The following is an 18177-nucleotide window of genomic DNA, read 5'->3' on the forward strand; positions in this document are numbered from 1 at the left end:
AACATAAGGCATTCGGAATGGTGACTATCATGCTGTTGAAAACGGAATGCTAAATTTTCCAGAAAAGTGGCTTTTTCTACGTCACTCTTATTATCCAATCAACAGGAAATATGATGAAATCAGTGTGCAATTCGCTAAGACCATCGTCGCGCAACTCCACGAAAAACCAATGGTATCCTCTTAAATTATCACAAGTAAAAAATTACAAGTGAAAAAATAATGGAATAATTTTTCTTTTTAAATCGATTTATCCCAGTGATTTTAAAAATCTTTTTTTATTTCTTTCATTTTGAAAACCGATGTAAAACTAATCTTATACATTTTGGTATAAAATGAGTTGCTTCACTCTTGCAACGATTTTGCGATCCACTGAACCAACTCGTGTTCTGATTATAATGTTAGACGTTATAAAGCAGAAGATAATCTTTAATTCAGAAACACAATTTCACCTGTTATTATTATAAGCGGTTATAGCAAGCTATCAAGTATTTTGAACACTGAAACCCGATGACAAAAACTGTTAAAACAGAATCGTGCAACTATCCGAAGGATTCAGTTGCATGGAATTGAATATCACATCGCGAATAAAAACACTTATTACGAAAACCACTTAAAATACCTTACTGTACAAATTAAAGAAATCAGTCATACTATTATATCACGAATCAATTTTTATCGTCATCACCACCATTTTCATCATCAACATCATCATCATCATTGTCATCATCACCGTCGTCGTCGTCGACGTTCTGAGGTTGCTTGGTTGTACTTCGAGTTGTTGTGTTTTCCTGTTTCGATTGTTGCTGTGCTGCGTTCTGGCTCACTTCTTTCTTATATGCTTCCTTTAAACGGTGCGCCTCCTGATCTTTCTTCAAGCGTAACTCATGTTCAACCTCTTCTTCCTGATACGTGAACAATGGTCGAAAGATAATCATTCGTCTGTGCAGACTATGTTTCAAACTTTCCACCGATTTTTCACTTTCAACTGGTTTTTCCACTGGCCATGAACTTGTGATGCAAATCGAACAGAACAACACTAGCTATTGATCAGATAGGAAAAATGTTACTCCAACAGACTAGAATATTTTTTTTTTTGGTATATCTACTAACCGAAATAATCACAAACTCCGAAATTTGTAGCATTTTTACTAGGCTCTCGGTCACAAACGCGTTGACAAACACTGAGCAGAATCGTCCCATCAAATCGTCTTTTATACACTTTCTTTTGTGTATGACTAATTATTTATTTGTGTAATATTAACCTGTGCAAAATTTCGTTACAACCTGTCAAGTGGTTCTCGGGGTGGCTTCCAAGCAAGAAGTGCTGCAACAAAAAGCACAATCCGAACCTTTTGATTCGGGACGAGGTCGTCCGTCTGGTAATGAAGCAGGCCTGATTTCATGTCTCCGAGATAAGTAAGAGTTCTAATTCCCGCTCGAGAACGCTGTACCGCGAGTGGTTGATGCAGCCAAAATGCATCGTGAATTTTTCATCGTCAAGCCCCTCTTGGATGTTCCGGAGAAGTTTCGGAAGAAGAAGGTCGGAGTTTCAAAAATATTGGACTAAAAATCAGTTTTTGGTGATCATTTTTATCTAATATTATTTTCGAGTACAGTCATAATGACCAACAAGAAAGTGTGGCTCCCCAAGTAACAATTTTTGTTATGCTAGCTTATTTGTGACTAGTTTGCAACCATAAATTTGAGTTATTGTTACTAACATCTAACCACTTGCGTAACTCAAAAAGCGCAGTTTCTACTAGTTTCTATGTCGGTTAAAAATAAGTTGTCTTTACGTTGTAATGCCATACTGAAATAACTTATTTTCCATAACTTGAAAATAACTAATTTTCAAGTAAACTAGTTGAAACTTTGTTACCATCGACATTCTAAACATTGAATGAATCCATAATGTTTTCCTATCAACAATAAAAAGACAGTATAGTACTTGAAGTTACAAACTTGAAACTAGGTACAAATTTAACGATTTTAGAACTATCGAGCGGAATTAAACTTTAATTAACTGTTTTTTTATGCGCCTTCAATCAAAATCTGTTTATGATTTGAACAATAAACAACGAAAAAACCTTATGTTCAAAATTAATCCAAACAGAGTGATTTCTCATTATTTTAAATTCATATATTGATCATGATAATTGTAATACCACAATCGATGTTTAATTCCTATATTGTTTTCTTCGAGTTTATAATAGTGCATAGAACAAAAAGGACTATTCTGCCTTTCATTATTTTCGTCAAAAAGTAGTTAAAAAAAGTATTATCTTGATTTTATTTATGTTTTATACACTTCTTGCGACTCCATAGTGTGATCGCCATATTCAATCCAACAAAAGTTTTTTAGGTTGTATTTCTTTTATCATTACATTGGGAAAACCTACCGATAGCTAACAGTTCGGCTGAAAAGTTCGTATCGTTCAATAGAAACACACATTTTTTTGCCAAAATTCGTTTTTATTATTCAACATAATTGCCATCAGAGGCGATACAGCGATTATAGCGATCTTCCAACTTTTCGATACCATTTTTGTAGTATCGATTTGTCCTTTGCCTCAAAATAGGCCTCAGTTTCAGCGATTACCTCTTCATTGCTTCTAAATTTTTTACCAGCGAGCATTCTCTTGAGGTCTGAGAACAGGAAAAAGTCACTGGGGGCCAAATCTGGAGAATACGGTGGATGAGGGAGCAATTCAACAGCTCCAAACACTGCTCAGAATCATCAATTCGTTGTTGTTTTTGATCGATTGTGAGCTCACGCGGCACCCATTTTGCACAAAGCTTTCTCATATCCAAATATTCGTGAATAATATGTCCAACACGCTCCTTTGATATCTTTAGGGTGTCAGCTATCTCGATCAACTTCACTTTACGGTCATTGAAAATCATTTTGTGGATTTGTTTCACGTTTTCATCGGTAACAGCCTCTTTTGGACGTCAACTGCGTTCATCGTCTTCGGTGCTCATATGACCAGTACGAAATTTTGCAAACCTCTTACGAATTGTTGCTTCGCCCGGTGCAGAGTCTGGATAACACTCATCAAGCCATTTTTTGGTATCGGCGGCACTTTTTTCCATCAAAAAGTAGTGTTTCATCAACACACGAAATTCCTTTTTTTCCATTTTTTTCACAATAACAAAAGTAGCTTTACTCAAAATGCAATATCTCACCAACTAATAATCAGACAGCTGTCAAATTTATACACGTATCTTTTGAAGGTTGGTACTAACTGAAAATGGTATGGATTTAATTCTAGTGGCGCCCTCTCATAGAAACGATACGAACTTTTCAGCCGATCTGTTATCTGAATCAATGCAGAAATTGTATGTTATAATCTTATAATATCTAAGCAATTGAAGAATCCAACCAACTCTTTTGCGATCGCTGCGCTGCCCGAGTGGCGAGCTTTGAACTAAGCGATGGTGATAATTTTCAGATTTTGCTTGAAGGTTCGAACAAAATGCAGGGTTTTTATTTTTTTTCTTATGAATCGAATACTAACATACAAAACGTGTGAAAATTTGGTAAAAAAATCGATCGTTAATGATTCAGTAACTTTCGTGGTATATTTGATTAATATTTATGGAGAAATCGTAACATGAAATAGCAAATTCGAAGAAGTGAGGTTGGGTATTGTTTTCATATCTGGAACATTCTTTGTTTTTTGGGTTGGATTTTGAGATTAATTGATAAATTATGATCAAAAGTTGTATGACTAGTCTATTTACTCATGTTTTATCATCTAAATAAAATCTGTATGTGAACTGAAAATTTCAAATTTCATCCGAGATTGTCAAGAGTATAGGACAATTTGAAATCATATGTTTGATGACAACACGTGAATAATCGTTTTTCTTACCCATATTTGTAAGGTTTTGCCATCTGCATTCTTTCAAACTCAAGTAAATTGAAAAATTCGTCAAAAATTTTTCTAAATACATGGGATATGTCAAAACAATCACCATAACGCTATCTCGTGGTGACCACGCTGATTGGATTGTTCAATTGCTACATCAATTAACCGTAACGATTTACATATACGCTTACGTATTTATAATGGTTTCGCAACCTTTTTTCAACTAATAGCTAAAACCATTGCTGTGATTAAAGATATGTTAGAATCAAGTAACGACAACTTACAAATGATAGCTAGTTCAATGTTTATGTTATAAAGAAACACTGCCGTCACCTTGTTTTAACCAGCATAACATAAAAAAACATGTTCGTGCTCTTGTTGCAACATAGTTGGGCTAAGTGGTATCAAAACTAGTTACGGATTGCTACTACTGGAGTCGAATAAACTTATTTTCAACTAGTAGCTAGAAGCATAGTTGTTGATAAAGATATGTTTGGATTAAGTAACGATAGCTTATAATTTATAAATAATTCAATATGGCAAAAAGATGTGGGGATTTGAAACCTAAATAACTATTTCGTAACTAGTTGTGTTATGAAGAAACATTGTTGTCACCTTGTTTTAACCAGTATGACATAAAAAACATATTCGTGCTCTTGTTGCAACATAGTTTGGACTTAGTCGCATCAGAACTAGTTGCGGATTGCTACTTGGGTCAAGGGATGAATCAGTTTTGATATATTTAGTATATTGACAAAATAAATGATATGAACTCTGAATTGCGATTTTCTTTTAATTGCGTTTACCATTTACAAATCTCATTTTTCAGTGCGTGTATCGCATTGACTTTAACACTAGATATACGGATTTTGCTTATCTTCCTATTTCTACTAAGTGAGCCACTTTGACTTACACAAGAAAATTTAAGGTTTTTCGAAGAAAAAGTTCCAAATTAATTTAAATTAAATGTCTAAACAATCATGGAAAATATTTTTTATGTAGGGAAGAGGTGGCGATTAGTGCGCTCCTTAGCTTTTTGAAGTATTACAAATAAAATATTACTTTTATCAAGACCATAAACACGTCTACGGAAACATAAAACCTTGTTTTTAAATATCCTCAAAAAAACGATCACAGTTGTTTTGTTGCTTACGAGCATGAAAGCCACAAAATAATCATGTTTTGTTCCTAATAGTGCGGAAGGTAACGTAATAGTGCGCAATGATACTCGGAATACTTAATGATAACCAAACAGTTTAGAAAACTTTTTACGTATTTTGTTTCGCCGGTTTAAGTGACGGTGTACAATATGTAACACACTTTACCCTATAACTCCGGAACCGGAAGTCGGATCCGGATGGAATTTAGTATGGGACCACGAGACCATCTCCGAGAAAACATAGTGAGATTATTTGACACATACACAAAAACACACACACACACACACACACACACACAGAGAGAGAGAGAGAGAGAGAGAGAGAGAGAGAGAGAGAGAGAGAGAGAGAGAGAGAGAGAGAGAGAGAGAGAGAGAGAGAGAGAGAGAGAGAGTCATATGCCACACAAATTTATATTCAAGATCATGAAAAATTGTGTGATTTGAAAATTACTAGGCTTGAAAACGAAAGAAATAAAAATGAAAAGATCGACATCAACAACGCGACTTGAACCGAAAAACATTAGATCACAAAGCGCACCAGATAGTCGACTGAGCCACAGAAGCACATATCTGCTTGGCTGGTAAATCGTGCATATAAATTCATACAGTCTCACTTGCTAGCCGAGTGCAAAATACATTCGGAGGCAGTAAATTTCTGTACGCAGAGATGTCTATCTCCTCTGTGTGACGAAGAGCAAGCAAAATTTCTCCCCTCGCACTGACAACTTCAACGAGAGCTCTTCTCTTTCACATATATACACCACTGTTGTATAAAGTGTGCACGCATTATGAGTGCGTTTGTTTATTTCCTTTTACCTCTTCCACTGAATCGCACCAAAGTGCTAGAGCATTAGCTAATAAAATCTCTGAGGTGGATGCAGATACTTTCACAGAGGTTTACACGCCGGTGAGCACTCTGCTGTATGGTTTGCGTAGAAGAAGCGTGGACATGCAAAATCAGCAAAATAAAACAATTTATCGTAAAATTTTCGGTTTTCCTTGCAAATTTTTCATAGCAAGGCCAGATCTACTCTCTATTAATTGAAGTTCACAGAAGTGTTCACTCACCATCACGCGCCAGTGGTCACTTAGGTGTATTTAGACGAGAGCGCGTGTGAGCGACTCGTGCGAAGAGAATGTGTTTCACTCGCGCCAGCTGCTTTAACCACAAGCACACACTCAAATGCTGTCTATTCGACACTGAAAAGAAGTGCGCATTCCTCTTTGTGCGGTGCTTCGTTTTTTGCATCCTCGGTGTGGCAAAAATCTGACTCTAGCGTGTATCACTCTGGTGAAATGCCATCTCTGTCTGTACGAATGGAATATTGTGTCATTTGAGAAGTTGTAAAATTAACAATTTCTTTCTGTGTATCATTCCGGAACCAGAAGCCAGATCTGGATGGATTTCAGAAGTTTTATATGGGACCATAAGACCATTCATTTGAATCTATGTTTGTAAAAATCGGTTACGCCATCTCTGAGAAAAGTTAGTACACATATTTTGATTTTCGTCCACATTTTACCCCATAATTCCAGAACCGAAAGAGGGATCTAAATGATATTCAGGAATTTTGTATGGGACCACATGACTTTTCATTTGAATCTTAGTTAGTGAAAATCGCTTTAGCCGTCTCCGAGCATAGTTAGTGCGAAAAAACGTTAAATACGACTTCGGTTCAAAAATCGTTTTTCACAGTGATCGAATGACCTTTCTATATGGGAAATGCAAAAAGAGGTGACTGATCTCTCGACAGCCGACTGTCTGGAGTTTTAAAAAATCTGGGAACTATCGTTTCGTGCGTCGTACTATCTGTTGATATCGTACTGCTTACTGTGGCATGCTCAAATTTTCTCCTATCCATTCAGAACAGTCTCGAAGTATATCTACGGACAGTCTACCTCAGTTCAGCTCTTTGGTTTGTTAGCATGAAATTTGTTATCCCAAAATGCCCACGCAAAAAAGTACAATAGAGTAAAATCAAGAGGCCTGGCAGTATAATAATTTTTGGACACAACATACAATTTCCGATACACACAGTCCGTGTAGCGTCGACAAAAGATTTCCTGGTTTTGATTACCTATTATATTTCCTGTAATATTAAGCTCCCCAACATCTACCTATCGCTATTGACATTGATTTTCTCACCATGTCTGAAATATGATGGTTTTCGAACAAACACTTGACCAAACCAGCCCATAGTCGCATATCAGTCCCATATCGATTTTCGCCAACATCGTGTTAGTTGGAGGAATGAAATCTATTCTTAATACACTCTCAGAAATTGCAATAAAAGTTGAGGGTTTGTTCAGTAAAATATTAAGAAAATATCAACTCATGTCTGTCCCATATGCGAAGTACCCGAATATCAGTCCCATTCAGTGCAAATTTCAATAATTTCATTTGTTGCAATATTGGAATAGCAAAGGTGTATTACCGATGTTTCAAGTAATAACACCATGATTTAGCATTAGGTAGCACAATAAATCAAAAAATTCGGAAATAATATTTCAATCGTCTTTTTCTAGACATGCCGATTTTCCACATGGGACGGATATGCAAGTATGGGCAGTACAGTTCAGATAAAAAAAATGCTAGAAAGCGTATCACTTTGCGGGTACAGTTCGTTGATTTGTACATTGGTTAAACACAATTTGACATAATTTGACACATACGCACACACAAATGCTGTATGACACATTTTTATTAGTTGGATTTCCAAGTGATTTCATTATTTTTCTATATAAAAAAGACACAACGTATTTATAAAACAACCGTATATTATTATCTTAAATACATGCACAAACTAAGCGACATCCATCACGAATCATCGTAATCGGAATCACTTTCAGCATCATCGTTTCCGGTTGCAGTTTGACTACGATTGCCGTCCTGCTTCGGTGGTTTTGGCTGTGCTTCCTGTTTCACTTGTTGTTGCTGTTCCTGTTGCAAATTATGTGCCTCTTGTTCTTCCTTCAAGCGTATTTCATGTTCGACCTCTTCTTCCTGATATGCAAACAGCGGTTGAAATATCACCTCTCTTCTTCGCAGATTATGCTTGAAGGTTTCCACCGATTTACTACTTCCTGTTGGCAGTGAAGTTGTGGAATGAATCAAACAGCACAACAAACAGGTCGCCAACTAACGATCGGATTGAAATGGAAAAAATCGTTACATTAACAAAAAAGTTTTACTTTGCGCTTCCTACTAACCGTAGTAATTGCGAAACATTGACTTTTGAACATTTTGTCTTGGTTACGGAACACGATTAATAATACGGAAACTGACACTGAACATATTCATATTAGTCGAAGTGTCTTTTATATCACATCTCCATGCGAAACGATGCTTTCCAATAGGGGAGCAGTAGGTAAACTTAGCCCAATACGAAAGCTATCGGTGCAGTTTCTGTGAGACGTATTTGACTCTGAAAGCTTATGGGCTTCTCTTCTTGAAAAAATATTCAAGAAAAACACAAGTGTCTAAATTTGAGAATTAATCACTATTATTTTGACTACATATAAGTTAAACTGGAATGGTTCAAAAAGAGATTCGAAATTTTTCAATTAACTGTGAAAATCTTATACAGTAATTAATTCGAATGATATTTATTACACAAAACAACGTCTACATTCACCCTTCCGCGTTGTCCCTAGATCTCCTAAAGGAGTGCTCTTAATCCGTTTCATTCAGCACGTATTTTGTTACTAGTAAATTATACCTATCCAACCAGCAGTGAGGTTTTCCAATGACCTCGGTGAAAAAATAAAAAATGAAATGAATCATTTTTTTCAGTGAATCTAATCAACTGCCAATCAAAATGCGGTCTGCAAGTGTAGGAAATTTCTACCGGGCCGCAGAACGAACGATGAGTAAATAAGTCATTTTGAATTTAAAAAGGCGGGTGGGTAATGGCACAGACATATCTGAAGGACGTGTATACGAATAAAACTAACTTGCCCTCTAAGCTCATGCCAAATATAGATAATCGTTCCTATTAGTAGATTATGTAAATTTTGCAGCATGTACAGCTTCGCTTCCAAAACTGTAACGGTGCATCTATACAAAAGTACGATTTATTGACGACAAATATATTCTACCATACAATTAACAAATCTATATAAAATGTTCAAAACGACGTATGTAACAATGAGAGATTCTCTTTGTTTACTTTATCTTTTGATTATTACGGCACTCTTAGCAATCCTTCTCTCCAATTATTTACCGATAATAATAACTAAAGCTATCATCTTTTAATATGCTCTGGAGAAATTACCGAAAAAAGCAGGAATCTTTTGCAATAATCGAAAGAGAAAGTAAACAAAGAGAATCTCTCAATGTTACATACGTCGTTTTGAACATTTTATACAGATATATAAATTTTTTCTTTATAGATTTAGATACTCAGTAAAGGTAAACTTCACATAATATATTTGGGAATGTTTTAACGGTTTTAAAATGAACCGAGGAATGTATTCGATGCTCAGAACCGTTGAGCATTTTTTGCCATCACTTATTTATTTTGACTAGACTAGAACTAATATTCTTGGCCAGAACTGAATTCTAGAGTTAGATTCAAGCAGTGTTGGTAATTGCCGAAAATTTGACAGAAGCTGCTGTATTACTATCTATATTGTATACAACATTTTCAATTCGGTAGAAGATGCTACAAGAACTCGAGTCTCTCAATGCATGAACCGTGAGAGAACTTTACTATATTTCTTCGCTCCACTTACAGTCTGATAATGATCGTTGCTGTGTGGAATTTCCCAAGAGAGAATCGCAAGTTGACAATTATCGCAGGATATCGAATCGGTGATTCGACTTGATGATTCTCATAATAGGTTGCAATATTTCAAAACCCTTGTGTGGAGCATTCACAGACATTTTCATAGACACAACTTATACAAAGGTTATATGCACATAGTTAGAATAAGCGGCTATAGTAGAATGATTCTATCGCAATTATCAACTGCCTGTATAGAATTGGATCGCGAAACGAAAATAAGCGACCGTTTGTTGCTTCAAAGAGAATTCCCACAGCAGCGTGCTAACCTTTGATTCTCAGAAATGTCATCGAGAGAAATTCGTTCTCGCACTGGTGTCGATTCTATGTTAAATGAGCCATGCCGGGTTTTTGTTGTTGCGATGATATCCGTCTCTCTTTGATGGCACTGATTGAATCGTGTGAAGAGTTGCCAGTGAGCGTTCTTTGATACGATAAAAGCCATCCTTGGATTCAAGAATTAGATTCCAAATCTTGGACAGTTGAATTCAGTTGCAAAATGCAAGTTCGTAATCTACATGAAGAATTCAGGTCATAAATTTAGTTTTAGAATTATGGACCCGGACTCATTTTCAGAATCTAAATTCCGAATTTAGTTTTACAACTGAATTCTGTGTTTGAATTCCGTGTTTCTGTTAACATAGGAACTGAATACAGCTCCCAAATATAGCTTCAAAATCCTTGTTCCGAATTTAAAGAGTGTATCGAAAATAAGCTATCCAAAAATTTTTCTTTCAAATTATGATAAAAAACGATATTTTATACAAACTAAAAGATGATCCTTTATTGTACGAGGTTAAACTTGAGCATAATGAAAACTGGATGAAATTTAAATTATTCCTTCACGAATTTTCGAACTTTTGATCGGACGCTCTTCATCAAGTTCCGGACAAGTGTTGAATCGCATTTTTTGGACGCTTGAGCCCAAATTTTTTTGAACTCCTGCATGTTCCCTCTTCACGATTGCCCAGTAACGTTCGGTGGGTCAAAGCTGAGGGCAATTTGGTGGATTTTTCTCAACGAAATTTATATCCTTTTCCGCAAGTCAATTTAGAGTGGTTTTGGCATAGTGAGCGGACGCTAAATCCGACCAAAACAGTGTAGGTGTACTATGCTTCCTATATAAAGGCAGCAATCTCTCCTGGAGACACTCAGATCGATAGATTTCTGCCTTCATAGTTCCGGTCATGTAAAAAACGGTTCACTTCAAACCACAGCAACATATTGCTTGCCATACAAGTACCTTTCGACCGAATTTCTCCACTTGAATCGACCTGTCCGCATCGCTCACATCGCATCGCATGCACGAATGGACACTGCAAAAGATGCGAATACAATTTCCGGGCCCTTGTTGTTGCACGATTCTTCTGTTCTACACTTTGTTTCGAAATTTTCTGCTTCTTTTAGGCCTTCAGGTGATTTCGCCTGTTGATACGCTAAATCATTCCGACACTCGACACTCCAGAACCTTAATTTTCATTTCCTTTTCAATAAGCGACATTTTGAAAACGAAGAATTTAAACCGCACAAACAAGTAAACAAACGAAAGCTGGCAGCCAAACGCACAGCATGCTGTGATCTGAGCATAAAAACAAACACAAATGTATGTGGATAACTTATTTTCGATACACTCCTTAGTTCCAGCTGGCAGGTTCTGAAATCAAGTAAAAACAATCTGAAACTGAGTTTAAGAAATAAATTCTGGAACTGAATTCAAGAATTTAATTCTGGTTCAGAAGTCAGTTCCAAAATCCACGTTCGGAATCCAAATATAAAATTCACATCCTGAGTTTTGTTCATAAATTCTGAAGTTGAAATTCAAAATCAGAACTCTAGATGCAAATCATGAACATAAATTAAGGATCGAAATACAGCTCTAGAATTATGATTCAGTTTCAGAGTAATTATTTAAAATTCTGAATTTATAAAGGACCGTTCATAAACCACGTAGACCAAAATTTGGAACTTTTTTACCTCCCCTTTCCCCCGTCGTAGACTTTTCAAGAGTCTCAAGAGTTCATTGATTTATTTAGGAGCAGGGGAAAGCCAGCTGACGCTGACATTTTTGATCTCCTTCTCCACCAGGCATAAAACATTCTCATCTTTTGTATCAACAGATTGCATTTGTCCAAATGATACATAACCAAATCTTAAATTACCGTTATTCAAGCTACAAAGCTAACTAACAAATATTCATATCGACCAATTAGCCTAATAAAACTAGCGGGAAAAGATTCGGAGAAGACGGTGTTTGATGCGATTATTTAGCTTAACTGTTTTACTTATTCGAACAAAATCCTTATCTTATTCAGTTCGAGCACAAAGTAAATCAGTCTTTATGTTAATAAGGTATATTAAACCCTTTTGAAATGAGTTTTGTTATTACTCTAGTTCTTTTTCATATTTCTTTTAATTTTCCTAATGGGATGTTTTATGCGTATTATTATTGGTGTCCATTTTTACTTCTAAAGCACTGGATATATTTGGATCAGGTATAAACGAATTTTTATTGTTTTGGGCTGTCTGGTTGACCGATTTATCGTTAGGCTCACCGTAGACGAGTAGGTGGTCTTTTCCTTCTCATCTTTTTTCTTTTATTTGGATTAGAGAAAAGCCAACTGAAATTAGTTTCTGTCAAACTTGTTCTCCAGCAGGCATAAAACCTCCTCATCTTTTGCATCAATAGATTAAAATCATCCAAATGATTAATTTCCTTAAATCTAGTGCTTCTAAAGTAACTAAATTTAATGAGACAGTAGCATAAGAAACGATTTTACATTGACTACATTACGTGATAAATGGAAGTCGAAAGAATTAAATATGCGGCACATGCTTGCAATGGACTCATTATATCCATAATTAGTTCTAACATAGAGAATCCAAAGAAAAAAATAGGATCGAAGATTACGACGTCGAATGTCAAATTGTAACAATTGCAATTGCTCGGAGCAATCGATCTAGCCTTACAAACATTGCGACGGACAGATAATAAATCGAGACCAGTCAGTTTGCAGCGGTTATTGTAACTCAGTAAGTTTAAAGGATATCTCCGTGGAAGACGTCGGAGAGCAAATCGGACAAATTTGCGTTGAATCGCTTCAATGCGTTGGATTTCGTTTTGGTAATAAGGTGACCAGATAACCGCAGTATATTCGAGAGTTGAGCGAAATAAAGCGCAATACAGAACTTACAAGCAATGTACATCAGAGATTTTTTCAGTGACGCGGAAAATAAATCCTAATAACTTAGAGACTTAGGACATAGTAAACTCTATGTGCTCTTTAAAATTCAACTTGGATGCCAGAAGAACCCCCGCGCATCGTCTGTTGAGCGATGCGCGTTCGAGAACAGTTTGTGGAATATTGTAGTCGAACTTGAATACAGACTTTTTGCGACTGAAAAAGATGACGGAGCATTTAGTGGCATTTAAAACCATTTTGAAATATGGTATATGAAAATCATCAGCGAACGATGATTTCATACACTTGATCGAAAAATTTAAATCGTTGAGATACAATAAAATTATGAACGGTCCAAGGTGACTTCCTTGAGGAACTCCAAAGGTAACAGCTTCGATAGAGCGCACAAAGTAGCAATTCCACGGTAGTTGGATACTATACCCTTGTTCACATAGGATTTTTTTTCCATATTTCAGGAAAAATTCCAGAACGCAAAGAACAATTGAAAATGTTGGATAATGGAACCAACAAACTATTAGAACAATTTCTTATCACCACGGATGGAATCCCAGAACTTCTTCGTTTCTTTTCTTGGCAGACTTCGCTTCGTAAGCCTGACGTGCAAATTTTGCTTTAAGAATGCGTTTTTTTTACATACACAAAATTTGTTACCATATTATTGAAAAATAGCATTTCATTTATTACGTTCTTTGCATTATTGAATGTGTTTTTGCACTGACGATATCTTCCATCAGATATAAATATTTTTGAGTGCGATATTGCTAGAACCGCCTTCTAGTAAATTTTGGTTTTATCAGCTCGACCAATTGCTGAAACGTTCGCTCATCTTTAATTTTTTGGAGTTTCATAAAACTCATAAGCTTCAAACATTTGCAAAGAACTTTTTTTTTTCGAACAAATGATTCACGAATGTGGAATGATGTTTTTTGAAATTCGCACGAAATCCGCTCCATATATTCAAGATCTTAGCAGAAACCGCGTGAAAACCGCGGGACCGTAACAACCCTTTATTTCAATTGAACCCAGCAGTCATCAACTTGCGAGTAGTTTTTTTTCTCAAGAAAATTGCAAAATATTCCGTTTGCTTCGAAACAGTAAAAAAGGCGCTAATTAAATTAACCGGTCCGGTTAGGTTAGGTCTTGGGCAACAAGGTACTAGTAGCATACGAACGTGACCAACCAACTGACGGACTAGGGATTTCTTTTCAATGTCTATCACGAATCGGACAGTTAAAAATAACATTTAGTTTCCAATAAATAGCTCTATTGATTCTCAACACAAAAATATTCCGCGAAAGGCTCCTAATTGTGTGTTTATCATATGCGGTTTAATTTTGTGGCCTGCCCTTGCAGCGGATAGTGATGTCTTCAAGATGCCTCTAGTTTGCTGCCAAATTTACGGATATAGTAGTGATGCCTGTCCAGGTTCACCTATACTGTACGGTTTTCTTGCTAGGTGCTTTTTGTTCTGCTTGTGTAAGTGGAGGCAGCAGGGCTTTTTCGTATCGAATATCATAACGTTAAAGTTCTTCTAGACACTGTTTTATGTACGCACTGAGAACAAAAACCATGTTCGTGCAAGCGTGGCTAGTTGTTGTATGAAACCTTGATTGATTTCTTTATTCGTTAGAGAATTGTTATTATGAAAAGGAGTACGCACAAATATCAATCAATATCCTTTTTCTTTTGAGTTTGTGATTAGATTTTTTTCGTCAAATCTTTTATCAACTATTTGATGAATAATGTTTTTTCCGGCGTTCAAAAAATGATTCATACCACAAAAACCTACACGAAGCTAAGCACAATGTTTTAATGCTTACATAGTCAAGGTTTTGTTATCACTGCTAAGCGCTGCCAGTATCGAATCTTTAGGTGACAAAAAACTAAACAAATCTTTTCGGTTCCGGCATTATGCGAACTCGTCTACAATCTAATGCTATTACATAGTAAAAATATCGTTAAAGATTGGTTCTGCATTGAGCAGTTTGCCCTGAAATATTTTATTTTTTCGTTTCGTAACATCTGAATTTTTTTCTATGATTTTCAATTTCCGGCTGCAGCTATTGCTAAAACTTTCGTACCTGCCTCGCTCACGGGTTAGGTCGTCTGGTTGTCCTTGTGATGCACAGCAGAAGCTAGAGTGCGTTCACTTTGCTTGCTAGAATTTGTGATGATTTTGTTTTGTTGCTGTTGTTGTTATTATTGATTTCTCTTCTCTATGGCAGTCATAAATTTCAAATTTTAGGTTAATTATCTTACCAGGTATAACATCACAAAAGCAGTTTGAGTCACATACACACACCGACGTAAGGTTTGTTGTTTGTTCAATTTTGTACAAAGCAAGTTCTATATTATCGAGTCACGATTTTGCTTTTTAGTAGTTGAACCATTTGAATATTATAGTTTTGGTGTTTGCAATATCGAGTTATAATTCAGTTTTTGTTCGACAGAAGATGAATTATCGAACCCGCGGTAGCGCACTTCAATGGAATTGTATGCTCATGTATTGAGGTGCTAATTTTGACATTTCTATTATTGTTTGAATTGAAATTGGTAGAATTACTGGTGCAAAAATGTTTCAATCAAATCTTTTTCATTTGTCTGTTGGTTGTAAAGTTCGATTTATTCATCGAGTGTTACATTGCTTCACACCACAAAAAAATTCCGTTGAAATTACATCAACGGTATGATGATTACTACTGGTATTCAGTTTGACAAATCGATAGTGATCTAATTTCAGCACCTCAACATGAATGGTGTGATTCTAACTTTCTAAAAAATATACCTTCATAAATAGCGGATCCGATTTAAAATGTGTCAACACTGCCTCTAACATTAAGGCTATTTCACATCCATCCTATTTCATTGCAGGATTCCATTGTTATGTGCTGCATTAGATTTGACTATGTTTCCGCTACAGTTCACGTCCATACCTTAGCCATAGAAGCATTTCAGCTTTACAGGATGTTTCGCTTACACTTTCTAACTTTTCACCTCAAGTTTATCGTATCTCTACAGTTTGTTTCACAATGGAGACTTTGTCAACAAATCTATACCAAAGAAAGAAGAAAAACGAATCGTTTCAGCGCCAGAAACTTTCATAGATAAATGCAACTTCTATTTCCCTTCTAGTTATTAGATTTATTCTTTTTTTTTAGTATTACCAATCCTCTTAATTATGTATCAAATACGCTAAGGATTAATATATAGTTTCTAATTATTTGTTTTGTTTTGTTGTTTCAAATGTTTGCCATTACAGCATAATAGCGTCTGAAGCGAAAGCAAGATACGTTTTCATTTTCGTTATTTGATGCTTTAATATGTGCCCTTGACGCTTGCTACTTCCAAATAAATGAATAATTTTCTCTACACTCTTCTCTCGTTGAAGTCCCTCTTGTCGAATACTATAGTCAATTAAATAAACAAAATGTGAAACAAAAATAAAAACCGGCTCCATGTTTTTTTTTCATTGTCCTTGTCAGCTGAATTTGCTCCTCCTCCTACCTAGCCTAGCACTACCAAAGGATGAATCGTTTTCATCCTGTTCTCTTCGTAAAAGCTAGTCATTTCTTCTTGAAGAAACATTGAAAAATAAAAATAGTACGTGTTGTTGTGTAGTGATGAATAATTTGTTCTTGGTCGCACAACGCTTACTTTCCTGCCAAGAGCACACTGTCGTTCTGATTGATTTTGTTTTGGATTTTTAAAATAGACGAGCTCGTCTCTTGATCTCGTTGCGTCTCCACTGGGGCAAACGGTAAAACTCTGATCTGGAACACTGTAGGATTGCATCGAACTCGACGTCCGAAAGGTGGCGCTGGAAGAATCAATTTAAAAATGATTTATGGTATTAATTACATTCATCGTACAACTGAGTCAGCCAAGACAGTTGTCTCACCTCCAGATTGCACCGATCCACATCCGACGGTAGACGGTAATTGGTGATCAACAGCAGATGATAGGGATAGATTTTCGCCGGTTCGTGCACCAACATCGAATGTGCCATGTTAGGTAAGCTGCGTCGGATGGGTTGCTGCGGATAGTGATAGGATAGGGCACCGGAATAGGTGCTGGAGGCAGGAATATCTGCACCGAGAGCTCGCCGATCGCCTTCCGTTATGGAATCGACTGAAACTGAGAGATTGTTTGGATTCAGTTTCGTAATGATTTAGTGGGACGCGACATTGAATCCGCTTTTAGCTATAAGATATTACCCTATCACTGCTACAACAAAGTTGAATCAACAACATGGTTGTACGTAATATATTTTATTGGATGTTGTCGGCACCAAACTTCGAACAATATGAGGTCGGTTTCTATTACTATTATTAGACCTTTTTTATGTCATCAGACCAAACCCGTCAATTGATCAATTCAGTTCACCAAGAGTGTTAGGCTACCGCAATAATAAGGAGAGGAAATAAATAAACATTCCGAACCTTGCCCGCGGAAAACAACATTATGAAAGCAAAAGTCTGCGCAGGGAGTCATGTGAAATTATTTGGTTGGATTACTTTTAGCAATTCGTTTGCAATTCTCGCATGTGTTGATTTTAGCTGGAATCTGATTTTCACTGCAAATCCGAGAACTGCGAATTGATTGTTAAAAGTTGCTCAACCAATCAATTTCATCAGTTTTGCACGAACCAACGGAAACTTTTGTTGTTCGTAACATTTTGCTCAATCGGTCAGGTTCGAAACGTTTCTTCCGAAGCACCGATGTCACCGCAACTGTGAAGAAGCAGTTTGTCTTCCGGCTTACCAGTTGAAAATGGCAGTCAATACTGCTGGAGATCATTACGAACTACGAGGTGATCGCGATGAACCCAATCCGAACTATTCAAATCTTTAGGAAATGAGGCGTCTAGTGATCGAGTGGAATAAACCGGTGAGTAAGGGCACGTGGCCTTCACATGTCACGGACAGTATTTACATTGTTATCCATTCGGGTGAGATACGAATGGCTTTCTCGAATGAGCGTGATTCATCCGAACATATTGGTTTTAGGAATTCCTATAAACAACAGCAGTTTTTGTAGAGCATGCATGTTTCAATAATGCATGAGTAAACGTACTAATTGATTAGTCATTGTTGATAGCAAAATCACATTCGTTTTCTACCAAGCTCTATGACATCAACAAACATTAAATTAAATCGACTCGG

The 18177-nt window shown here is 36.3% G+C and overlaps 2 protein-coding genes across 7 annotated transcripts in view; both read right to left on the bottom strand.

Moving 5' to 3' along the window:
• Positions 1-539: 539 nt before the first annotated feature.
• Positions 540-1167, bottom strand: LOC131436004 (uncharacterized). The gene is made up of 2 exons (XM_058604365.1): positions 1111-1167; positions 540-1040 (listed from the first exon to the last, which is right to left on the bottom strand). The coding sequence occupies exons 1-2, from the start codon at positions 1141-1143 to the stop codon at positions 666-668; spliced, it is 408 nt and encodes a 135-aa protein (XP_058460348.1). The 5' UTR covers positions 1144-1167; the 3' UTR covers positions 540-665.
• A 13090-nt stretch (positions 1168-14257) lies between these two features.
• The window catches only part of LOC131439454 (actin-binding LIM protein 2), a 63808-nt gene continuing 59888 nt past the window's right edge, over positions 14258-18177 (bottom strand). For all 6 annotated transcript variants that reach the window (XM_058610468.1, XM_058610471.1, XM_058610472.1 and 3 more), the window contains 2 exons: positions 16914-17149; positions 14258-16832 (listed from right to left, as the gene is read on the bottom strand). In XM_058610468.1, coding sequence (XP_058466451.1) covers positions 16719-16832; positions 16914-17149 — 350 coding nt within the window. In that variant the 3' untranslated portion in view covers positions 14258-16718. The remainder of the gene's footprint in view (positions 16833-16913; positions 17150-18177) is intronic.

Source organism: Malaya genurostris, chromosome 3 (assembly GCF_030247185.1).
Source record: "Malaya genurostris strain Urasoe2022 chromosome 3, Malgen_1.1, whole genome shotgun sequence".
In the NCBI taxonomy this organism is placed as follows: Eukaryota; Metazoa; Arthropoda; class Insecta; order Diptera; family Culicidae; genus Malaya; species Malaya genurostris.

Excerpts from the sequence above, each read along its gene's own strand:
- LOC131436004 (XM_058604365.1), bottom strand. The coding sequence starts at position 1,143 with ATGCTACAAATTTCGGAGTTTGTGATTATTTCG. Across the intron at positions 1,041-1,110 it reads CGGAGTTTGTGATTATTTCG|CTAGTGTTGTTCTGTTCGAT; the intron begins GTTAGTAGATAT and ends TCTGATCAATAG.